The 12,149-nt window shown below is 46.0% G+C and overlaps 1 protein-coding gene across 1 annotated transcript in view; it reads left to right on the forward strand.

The window, feature by feature from the left end:
* PAPPA (pappalysin 1) overlaps positions 1-12,149 on the forward strand; it is a 175,419-nt gene that overhangs the window by 136,624 nt on the left and 26,646 nt on the right. The window contains exons 15-17 of the mRNA XM_059486423.1: positions 6,456-6,639; positions 9,300-9,510; positions 10,108-10,279. Of these exons, the coding sequence (XP_059342406.1) occupies positions 6,456-6,639; positions 9,300-9,510; positions 10,108-10,279 (567 nt within the window). The remainder of the gene's footprint in view (positions 1-6,455; positions 6,640-9,299; positions 9,511-10,107; positions 10,280-12,149) is intronic.

Consider the following 12,149-nt stretch of genomic DNA (forward strand, 5'->3'; position numbering starts at 1 on the left):
TTTGTCCTGCCACGGCGGTTTTTTTGTGATGCACAAGACCAGGATGAGCAAACAGCTGTGGAGAAATTGAGGGGTAACTCAGGGTAGACGCTAAAATCTCAGCCCAGCCTTGGGATAAGGTCTTGTCCAAATTCTTGTCGTCAGAACAGGAGCTCTTTGACTCTGTAGGAAGAGTTTCTGGCAATAAGCAAAGCTCAGACATTCCCTGAATTTAGAAATTTTCAAACCAAAATGTTTGAGTTCAGTCCTTGTTTGATCTCACTGGTGCTACTCAGCCAAACCATTTGGTTTCATTGAGTAGAGAGCGTAGAGGGGTTGGTGTTTTGGGAGTAGGATGCTCGTGTTTTTGCACAACGAATTTCTGGGTAAAATTCCTAATATTGAGTCCTCAGATTGAGGCTAACAACATATTAACTCCTTTGCAGTGTTTCAGTCCATCTGTTCCCAGCCCTGACATGTGCAGCATGGAGGGCACAGAAACACCCAAACCTTTTTGCTTCCAGACAAATCACCAAAAACCTCTCCCAGCAGGGCAGGCAATGCTCCCCATCCTCTCTAATCCATGCATTAATAATCCAGTCCTACAAAAGCAGCACATTTTCATGCAGTGAGGACGGTATTGAGGAAAGCTAGCAATTTGTTTAAACATCAAAAAAAATCCAATGCTTTGTGCTGGGGCAAGTGGATTAGGTGCACGTGCAGCATGGCCCTGGGAGCAGGATGCTGGGGACAGGGGGATGCAGGCTGACACCCCACTTTGTGCCCTCATCTCTACCACTGCCACATCCTCTGAGTGAGACATGGGGGTGGTTTCCCCCATCAGCACCTTCTCTCCCTGGTTGTGGGGGCAGCACTCACATCTGGGGCAGCCTCACATCTGGGCCAGGGGCTGGGGCAGCCACACTGGGCAGCTTGTCTGTGCTTGTGAAATACTGTGTTCTTCATAAGCTCACAGAGGGGGGAGACAGAGTGGAGGGGAATGAGTCAACCCTTTCAACTCAATTACAAAACAAATACAGGACCCCGCGAGCTGGGGCCTCTTCCATCCTAATTGGCATCAGCACCAGAACCCCAGCTCCAGCTGAGCATTTTTACAGAACAGAAAACCAGTTCTCAAAACGAGCCTGAGTGGCTGAACCAGGAAATTGTTGGAAGGGATCTGTACATGGGGCACATGAAGCACACAGGGATCACAAACCAAATAAAACAGCCTGAGTGTGCTTCACCAGCCCTGTGTTATTTAAATGCAGGCATTACCTTTTGGGGAGGCTCAGCCAGCTGGGCATGGTTTTGCTGGGAGAAGTTTGGTTTCAGAGCCTCGATCAGACTCATATGACAGGAGCAGAGGATTTTAGCACCCCTCACTAATGTGATTCACTGCCTATTACAACACGCTTCCTCTCACCCTGCTCTGCTATTGCACTTCGTTGTCTTTTCCACCAATAAAACCCCCTGAGGCCAGTGGCTTTGTTTTGCTCAGTGCTGTGCATTCACTGTTCAAATCAGGGAAGGAGTGGAGCATCTTAAAAATACCCATGACCAGCTAAGCACATTAAACACGTCCTTTAAAGTTTTGTTAGTGTGCTTCAGAGATCCTCTGGAAAGGAACAGACAGTTTCTTTCACTATCATCTTGTTTTATTTCTTGGTGTCAGGTGCTTCAAAACAGAACTTGTGGAACGTATAGACAAGAAATGAATTATCTGAGAAAGTCCAGAATCCATGGTGTGGATTTCTCACATCAAAAGGCATTGTGCTTCTTCCTTACTTGCTTTCCAGCTTCAGTTGCTCTTCCAGTCACAAGCATTTGGGGGTGACAAAAGGCACATGGGTGGTTGTCCATGGCCAGAGGGACCTGCTGTCATGGCTTGCACGAAGCTGTTCCTTGTTTCATTTTTGACATTTACTTGGTTATTTCACTTATTTGACTAATTGGAGGGTATAGAGATACCTTTTTTCTCATTTGACTGTCAGTGTGTGGAGCTGCCTGAGGAAGAGGAGGAAGGAAGCAGTTTTGCAGATGTTGATGTTTCACACTCATGGGTAGGAGGAGGATGAGGTGCAATGTCTCAAAGAGCAAACTGACCATCAGTGGCTCATGACCACTACATGCTGGTGAAGGTGATCCACAGACCAGTGGAAACACCTTTGTTTGGCATCTGAACCATATTTGTCTTCCTTTTTCATTGAAAGACAGAAAAAAAAAATGGCAAAGAGAGCAACAAAAAGTGGCATTTTCAAAAGCACCTTGGTGATGTAGGGGCACAAGTCATATTTCAAATCAATCTTTTACATCTAAAGGGTCTTTGAAAAATCTTCTTAACAGTTTCTGCACTTTCTAGACTCTGTGTCTTCTGAAGCCACCATTTTAATCAGTTTTAGGGCAAAACATTCATTCATTCCCTCTCTGAGAAACTCCTATTCCCAAATTCTGTTAAAACCCTGTAAAATCACCAAACCCCAAAACTCGTCAGCACTCTGTGCAGCAGAAACTCTTTGCTGCTTGAAAAGAAAAAGAAAGCTGAGCTGTTTACAGACTCTTGGGCTCTCTCTCATCCTCATTTAGGGACTTCAACAACAACAACAAAGGGCTTTGCATAGTGATGGAGCAAAATCCTTCATGTATCTTTCTCACAAAGAAGATCTTGGGGATGTTTTCATTCTCCCTCCCTGATTTCTTCCCACCCCCCTTTGACAACTCCATCGCTCTTTCTTGTCTTCTTCCTCTTTCCCCCCTTTGTCTTTCAGTGCTTCCCTCCCCCTTGTCCTTCACTGAAAGCCCTGCTCATTCAGTGACTTGTTGTCATCTCTCCTTGAAGCTACCACCACTGCTGCTCTGGTCAAGAGGTGTTATTTAAAACCCAGCAGCTCCCTAATGTTGTGCAAAGGCATCATCAATCATGCCAGGAAAAGAAAGCACGGCTCATGTGGGTTCAATTAGAGGCACAGTAGTGGGCAGAAGTGGAAGAATACTTAGAGGGGAGGGCACAGCTGTTCATTTTTAAGGAGAGGAAACTTCACACGTGAAGCATCACTTGAAGAAGGGGCTGGCTGGGATCTTGGGCAGCAGGAAGGAGACATGAATTCTCCCAGGCTGTTAAAAGTCCAGAGAAACAAATCTTTCTGGCACCAGATTTGTTTAAGTTTGCATCCTCTTCACTGTATCTTTGGAGGCCCCTTTTCTCTCCCCCCTCTTTCCTCCTTGCCCACCCTCCCTCCTTGCTCAAGCCTCCTTTGGAAGGCAGGACATGAAGGGAAGCAGTTGCTGTGATGCCAGTCAAAGCAGCACAAAGTGCCCAAAGTGACAGCTAATAAACCAGATGAGAAAGCCAAGTGCTTCGTGTGGGCTGCTGTGAGCTGGGTGACCTTGTCAGATCAGACAGGCGAAACAGGCACGTGCCTGCTCAGCTCCGGCTGGGAGAGCTGCACAGGCACGGGCAGATGCTGCCATAAGACCCAGCACCAGATCCAAGGGCTGAGTCGTTCATAAATGCCTCCAGGGTGAGGCATGGAGCTGGGGAGGGACAGGATCCTGCTCAGCAGCCAGGGGTGCTGTCCCTGGGCGCTGCAGTGATCCCACCCTCAGGTGTGACACTGAAAGTCAAAAGCTGGTGGGTGCCATCAGCAATAATTTCTGGGGTAGGTTTGTCCTCTTTGCTTCCAGAGCCACTGGTCTTTGTGTCCATTGCAGGGAATGCTTTCTGCTGTGTCCTGCTGCAGAATTGCGTGTGCTTCGAGTGATGACATGATAGACATGCTCTAAAATGTGCCATTATTATGTCTGACCTTGAAAACCTCAGCTTCCATCGTACGAAACATGGAACAAATTACTGGGAAAAGCTGAGTGGCCAGGGTCTTACCTCCAAGGGCACAGCTTCTCTGCTGGGGAATGGCCTTCCCAGTGTGCCAGGAAGAGGAAAATCCATAGGGGTCTGAGAACTCTTACAGATTAGGTTAGGGGCTTTGTGGGGAAAATATCACAGGGAAAAACCCAGAGATGAAAACATGGAGACACTAATTATTAACATTTTGATATCAAGGTCCAGAACAAGGGCACAAAGGTCAGTGAGAATGTGGGTGTGGAGAGGAATCTCTCCCAAAGAGAGATCCCAACCTGTGGCACTTCCAGCATGCTCTGGTGTCCTGCTGCTCTCTGCTAACAAAGGCCACAGGCTGCAGCTGAAATACTCTCACAAGTGGTAGCCTGGGCAAAACAATCCTTGTAAGGTGTGAGTGACGTGCACAGATATTGCTTCTGTTTGAATTGTTGTGTTATATTCTGGTTTCTGTTTCTTTGGTGCTCTGCAGAGGTACATCTGATGTGCAACACTGTCGTTAGAGAAACTTCCTCATGCACCACACTGTGTTTCACCAGCCAGTAACAACTAGTAGAAACATTCATTTATTCCTAAACTAGATCACAGCAACACCAATAACTTTATTCCTGGAACTGAATCGCTTATCATTGATACAGCTTCTCTCTGCTCATCATGGATCCAGTATCCAACATGAAACTATGCAAGACTCATGTCTTTTCCATAATATTTGGATAGCCCCTGACATCATTAGCTTGAGTTTATTGACATCAATAGCTTGGGTTTGTGTTTTAAGTTCCAACAGCCACATTGCTGCTGTGTTATTTGATAATAGCATCTGTTAAAGGGCAATGGATGGATGGCTTTGTTGGGTGCTGGAGCAGCTCATCCTGGAGTGCTGATGGTTTGCAAGACATGGGAATATTCTGTATGATCCCTTCTCCTGTGGCCATCACACTGCAACACCCTGGAATCTTCAGGACATCAACTGCCTACAGTTTATATACACTTTTTAATGGTACAGATATTCTGATAAACAACAAAGGCAGAATTAACAGCCATTGGGGAGGGAGATTATTGGGAATGTGAACACACAGTATCACTTCACCTGATGGCTCTGAGTATCCCAGAATGTGCTACTCTGCGTTTGTAGAAAAGACATTTTTTTCCATCAGCAGTGCTCCCTGTTTAAATAAACTCCACGGTCTAGAAAAGGGGTTTTGTGCCCACTTGGGAAGTGTCCAGTTTCCCAGCTCAGGGACTGCTTTTTCCATTCTGAATGCAACCATATATCAAAGGGAGACAGGTCTGAACTTCTGTTGAAACCATTAGGGTGTTTTTGTAAAAAGGGAATCCAGGTCCCTTTGATGTGTGCTAGAAAAATTCCCTTTCCTTTTATAAACCCAGATCAATGGCCGGCGGTGCAAATCTCCTGTGAGCATACCAGCCCTGAATAAAATATTCCCTGGAGGCAGAGGAGTGCTGCTGTATGGCTTGGTCAGATTCCTCGCCAGCATCTTCCCCTTCTTATGTTTGGGTTTCTCACATTTCTTAACCTCTGTCCCTCTCTTTATTCTGGTGTGAAGGGAAGAGTTAGATTCTTCTAGCTTTTAATAATTTTCCATTTTTAATTAGAAAGTGGATATGTTGTTTACTCAGTTCTCTCTGCCAACATCTGTTTGTCCTTCAGTCACTCAGTAAATTCATCTTAGCTTTAGATGGGTGGCTTCTTTACTTCCCCCCTTATTTTTCTTCTTTGCCCCTAGCACTCCAGGATTCCAGTGTGTTGTGCAGTTTGGATTATTCCCCAGATCCACAGAAGTTTAGTTTCTGTGTAGCTGTGATGGTAGAGTGACTCTGGGGAAGTCAGAGCACAGGCACTGACACTGTGTACACCCTCTCAAGTTCCAGGTGCCAGTTATGGGCAGGACACTCTGGACACTCCTGGTAAATTTCTCCTAGAAGAGTTCTGTCCCTCAGGCATTCGTGTCCATGGTGTCAGGACAGCAGGGCCCTGGTTCTGTGCGGAGCCTTGGGGCACTCTGCCAGGGAAGCCACAGCAGCAGCTGTCAGTGTCTGCACACAATGCTGATGTGGCCCCAGGCACTTCCCCTGAGATCCCCATCCAAGGGTGACTGACACCTCTCGGGAGAGCCTGGATGAGAGTCCCAAATGGCTTCATGTCAGTTTGGCTTTTATTTCAAACCTAAAAACAAGTTTGACTACTTGGAAGCACAGGGGGATCCCTTTGGAGTGGCTTTGTCACTGCAGAGGTGACAGGGATGGGGGACAGCTGTCAGCTCCAAACAGCTCAGGCTTGTGCTGCTTTCTGATGGCAGCGGAGAGCAGCAGGTTCTCTCCTTGTCTCAGGAGGCCAGACAAGAGTTTGGATTATTTGTAGAGCTGCACTCTTTCTATGGAAGCGCTTTGGTGTCTCACCCCAGATGTGACAGAAAATCCTTTTTCTGACACTGTTCCTTGTGAACCTTGGTGGGTTTGGTAGCTGCTGTCCAAATGATGATGGTAGGGGCCAGACATGGCTGTGCTTAACTTGTGAGCCAAAATTGCGGCTATTAGGATTGAAATGGTTTTGATCTCTCCCTTGCTGGCTGTGTGGCTGTAGCCGTGTGTCTTTTTCCAGACGGAGTCCAGCGTCACCATGACGTGCATGGATGGGAAGTGGAACAAGCAGGTGACGTGTGAGCCCGTGGACTGTGGTGTCCCAGACCAGTACCATGTCTACCCTGCCACCTTCAACTGCAGCGAGGGGACCACCTTTGGCAAGAAATGCTCCTTCACTTGCCGGCCTCCTGCTCTTCTGAAAGGTATTGGGGGGTGTCTGTGCAGTGACCTGAGAGACACAGCTAACACAGACTGCTCTCAGGAATACATGTTGCTCTTGCTGTTGGTTTAGAGTTATTCATGATATTTTAAGTAGGAAGAATTATGGGACTCTATGGAAGGTTTATTTATATTAGAAGTTAAGTTCTTCTGCATCTCTCTATTACCTTGCTTTGACCTTTCCTTGATCGTGGCTGGCCAGGCAGTAATGACAGGGAATATTGCTTCCATACAACCAAAACATGGAAAAGTCATGGGGATAAATCAGATTGAACTCTCTCATCTTCTTTCCCATGCTTTGTCTATTTCCACTGTCTGTTTCCCTTCTATGCCTCCTCTATGTATTTGGAAAGACAAGAGAAGACTGAAAAGCCCCATGTCCCAATGACACAGACCCCCATCACTGTTTCTTTCTAATTCAACATCACCCTTCTCCTTTTCCACACTCATTTTGTTCTACTCTGACCTTCTTGTCCTCTTCTTGTTTGGCACTCATTACACTTTCCTTTTTTCTTTTATTTTTTCCCCTAGAAATTACACAGCTTGCCACCCTCTGTCCTCTCGATCTTCTTCCCTGCTACTTTTCTGCTAACATCCCCATCCTCTTCTCATCACCATCAACTCTTCTGCTCACTGGCACATTTCCCTTTTTGATCTGGTCCTCAGGAAACAAGAAAATTGTTAATTTGAAGGAACTTGTCCATCTTGTAAATAAACTTAACTGCTGTTGTCAACTCAGGTACAAACACTGTATAATTTTTTTTTTTTTTACCCATGGTATCTCCTTCTCTGCTGGGATTCATTGCAAACCCCAAGAAGGAAGGCATGGGAAGCATTCTTCATTTCAGGGAAAGGCTATGTTGATTTCTTCATATATAAGCAAATTGCTTAATTATTTTTAATTCTGATGGGAGATAACAAAAACCAGCCAACATACAGTCAAAGTTATGACTCCTCAAAAGGTTAAGAGAAACTTCACAACGTTATGACTACTCAAAGGATAGTTAAGAGAAAATAAGACTACTTTTTAGCAAAAACCTCCCTTTTTCTGTTTAGACACTCACAGGGCTATCTTCAACAAAAGGTGTTATTTCATTTTAAGTGCTTTAAATATTTTTGAGCGGGCGGTGAAAATAATTATAGTCATCATGACCAACAAGAGCTGATGACTCAGGCAGGGGTTAGCTGGAGGGATGACAACCAACCCCAGATCAGGGGCTGCAGCTCTGGTGTGTAGCATCACTTCACTTCTGTCCAGAAACACTGAGCTGTGAGGTAAAGGCTCCGTTTGGTGTAGAGCCATCACTGATGACTAATAAATGTTGCCACAAAGCTTCTGGAGAACGGCGTTGGAATGAGTCATGCCTAATTCAATCACTGACGTCATGACAGCCACTGTTGGTAATGTCACAGCTTATCGCTCTGCAGTGGCAAGTATGATATCACCACGGCTGGGCTGGGAGCTGCTGCATGAGTCAGAGCAGAGGAACATGCTGGTGCTCCAGAAAAGAGCTCCCTCCTGCACAAAATGCCTCTGCAATCATCTGCAGTTGGGGAGGGGAGAGAGAAATCCGGGGCTGATTTAATGTGGCTTCTCTTATCTTTGAGGCCAGGGCAGGAGGGCTCCTCCACATACCTTCCTGAGCCCTCCAGAGCCTTTTGTTTTCTTCTTCTTTGAATTCCAGCCTCATGCCCCGGCTCTCTTCCTCCCCTTGCAGAGAGATGGCATTGCTCCGGGGTTAGCAGTTTGTCAGTATTATTTCGGATAACTCCGAAGTTGGCTCACTGTTGAAAATATGCCTTGTGGGTTGAGAAGAGTTCCTGCAGCAATGCTCAGGGATTTCAATGGAATATTAGGGATTTTTGAAGGGTTAGTGGCTCATAGCTGTGCTTTGTTTCTTAGGAAAAGCTTATTCCTTTTCAACATATGGTATAGAATAACAAAGAATGTAAAATACACTGAGACTGGGCTACTTTTAGCTTAACCTTCTGAAGTCAAGTAGGTCATAGCAGAGGCAAATAGATCTATTGTACCTTTTACCTTTGAGGTGTTGGCCAAGAAAGCTTCCTGAGGAAAATGAGTCCCTAATGAGTATTATGAATCATATTTATCACAGTAGTCCCCAAGGACTGAGAGTCCCCAGCTGAGAATGGCTCCTCATTGTGTTGGAGTAGTGACTCTAATACTAACAGACGCTGCTCCAAAAGGTTCCAAATTGAAATAAAAGGGACAGATTCAGGGAAAAGATATAACACAGAAGCAGAATGAAGAATGTGATGGCACCAAACCCTCTGTTAAAGCCATGGCTTTGGAGAGGAGGGAGTTGATGTATGAAACAAGCTTCCTTTCAGAGAGGAACAAAATAAGGAAGAGAAATACAAAAGATGACAAAGCCCGTGTGGCTTCCCCTATGCTATAGCATTTCCTGAAATAAGCACTGCCTGCCTGTCACCTGAAAGCAGAGTCCTAAATGATTTAATGACATCATCTAGAGCGAGAGAACGCACAGGACATATGAATGTTCAATGCAGCTGAATTTGTCAAATCGGCTGAGGGGGCTTTTGATATCTTATGGGTGTAACAACATTTCAAAAGAAAATAGTCCTGCTGAACGTCGTTAACTTTGCTCACTGTTCTTCTCAGGAAACAACAGCAACTTGACCTGCATGGAGGATGGGCTGTGGTCCTTTCCTGAGGCCCTGTGTGAGCTGATGTGTCGAGCACCCTCCATCGTCCCCAATGCGGATCTCCAGACCTCGCGCTGCCGAGAGGACAAGCACAAAGTGGGCTCCTTCTGCAAGTACAAATGCAAACCAGGCTACCACGTCCCCGGATCCTCCAGAAAATCAAGAAAGTACGTGAAAGACTAAAGCTATGCCATCAGCCTGGTTCAGAAAGCCATGAGTTACAATGATTTTGGGAAGGGGTTGTTTGTCGCAGACTCTGTGTGCCGTAGGGAATAGCATGGAACAATTCCTTCATGCAGATAGCTGTGCAGGGTCAGTTTAGGCACCCAGCTCACTTAGGCTTCTTTAAAAATCCTGACCAGTGCTCAAAAAAACAGACTTTATCTTAGAAATACCCCTTTGATATGCAGCCTGGGGAGTCCCCTTTGAAACCCTGAAGAAAAGGGTTAGTGCTGTCGTATACTTCTGACTCTGCACAAACCCACTTCAAACCAACCACAGCCCACAAGCCTGGGAAGCTGAGTTCTTGGGAGATGTGTCCAAGGCCAAAAGAGGAGTTTAGGCTGGGCAGCTCAATGTTGGTTTTGCAAATAATTGTTATTTTTGCTCAGAGACCTCATGACGCAGATTCACAACTTGTTCCCCGAGTGTTAAAAGCTCGAGCACGCCCATCTCCTGCAACCTGCTAGCAGAGCTCGGAGCCTTTGGAGGCTCCCTGCTGACTCAGCCATTCACTAAATGTTGCTTTTTTTCTGCACAAAAAGGCGAGCCTTTAAGATCCAGTGCACGCAAGACGGCACGTGGCTGCCAGGCGCCTGCGTGCCCGTCACCTGTGACCCTCCACCTTCCAAGTTCCACGGGCTCTACCAGTGCTCCAACGGCTTCCAGTTCAACAGCGAGTGCCGCATCAAGTGCGAGGATGATGACAGCCAGTCGGTGAGTCTGCCTTACCCAAACCACCTCAGCCCACACAAGTCTGGTTTTTCATACCTTCCCTATCTTGGAGAGGCCAAGGGATATTGAGCTCTTCCAAAACCAGGGAAATGCAAAAGGAAAAATCATGTTTAAAGTTGAGGGAGAGCCTGGAAATATTACTTTTTATGATAGTAGTGATTATTTTCTATGATAGTAGTAACAGTATTAACTATTACCTGTGGAGGATTAGAAGTGGCTGACTTACCGTTTCTAGACAGTAAATGGCAGAAAAATCTGCCACAGTGGCTTTATCTGGCTAGAAAATCAGCAGCAACAAATCAAAGTAAGTAGAATATGAGTTATCTACACTTATCCCATATATTCATTCTGTTTTACCTCACTTTTCTCTCCAGTTCTTACCATTTTATCTCTGTGTGTTGTGTGATAATTTAGCACCATAGGGATTACAGCTATTCAGGTGAATTCTCTCTAAACTTCCATGTTTTTCTGGCTGTGAAGGTGTCATTTGGCATCAGAGGTCGGATTCCCATCTGGCACAAATCAGCATGTTGCCTTTGGCTTCCTGGGAGCTGTGTTCACTGATATGAGAAGGTCTGGCCTCTACTATCTTATTTAAAATGCCTAGTTTTCCTCACCAGAGGTAATTATAGTTTGTGAGATAAGTAACTTCTCCCAGAAGTGCTGCTGCTGCTCCCTCTGCTTGGGAAGAGAAAGTGGGGATGTGGAAGCTGCAGCAACTGCAGGCACTGCTTGTAGCAGGGTGTGCTCTGACAAGGGCTGTTTCATATCATCAGAATTCAGATCATCAGATCAGAGTCTGAGAACCTTTAAAAAGGTACCAACCCTGCTCTAGGGGCAGTCATGTGAAAGACACCTCTGGTACCTGCTCCACATGTTAAAAGCTCCTGTTCCCTGTCCTCTGTCCTGCCTTCTGCATGGTGACAACAGACAGAGCCCCAGCGTTTCACATCAGGGCACCTGGGAAAGTTTTCCTTGTTTAAGACTTGGAGTGAGGTTTTGAGCAGCGTGAAATGAGAAGTTGCAGGCAGAGGGGGTGGGAGCTCTGGGACACAGCAGCTGTGGCTTTGTGCCTCCACCACTTGCTCAGAGGGGCAGCACGGCCCATGCTGTGTTCCAGCACTGCCAGTGTGGGGAAATTGGGACATCCAGGGCAATGACAGCTGGTGGAACGGGCTTGTGTTTGCTTTTAAATGAGGTGAACACGAAGAGGAGCAAGCAGTGGAGTCAGGGTTACAGCAGTAATGAAGTAAGCTCTGGGAAGGAAGAGATACAGCTCTGTCTATTCACTGGGAGGGAGAGGAGTGACTGCTCAGCTGCGAAAGCACCTTGGGCAAAGGAGCAGATAAAATCTTGAGAAAGGTATTTACAGTGAAAAGTATTTTCAGATATCTCAGAAAATAGGCTACAGAAGAAGAGCAAGAGCTCCTGGCACAAGCCAGAACCACTTGAGAGGTGTTAATTATTTAAGGATTAAACCCCACTAAGTCTCTCTCAGCTATATAAGGTGATAATACACGTTGCATCCAAGCAAGAAACCCAGCAGGGGTTTTCACAAGAGATTTTGCAGGTCAAGGGATGATGGACAGGATGTTACTATAGCAATGGATATCCTGGGATCTCTGAGTAGGTTGCTGCAACTATACAGGAGTACCCTCAAACACAGCCAGCTCCAGGAACTTAAATCAGGTTTCATGGCTCATCTTTGAGAATCACATTTGAACCCTGACATGAAAATTGCAAGGGAAGTGCACTGACTTGCTAAAACAGCAAATTGTGCTCAATTATAATTTAGCAATTTATTCCTGACTCTGTCACCATGCTGGAAGACCATTACTTGGCTGCACATACA

This window comes from Ammospiza nelsoni, chromosome 20 (genome assembly GCF_027579445.1).
Source record: "Ammospiza nelsoni isolate bAmmNel1 chromosome 20, bAmmNel1.pri, whole genome shotgun sequence".
Taxonomy (NCBI): Eukaryota; Metazoa; Chordata; class Aves; order Passeriformes; family Passerellidae; genus Ammospiza; species Ammospiza nelsoni.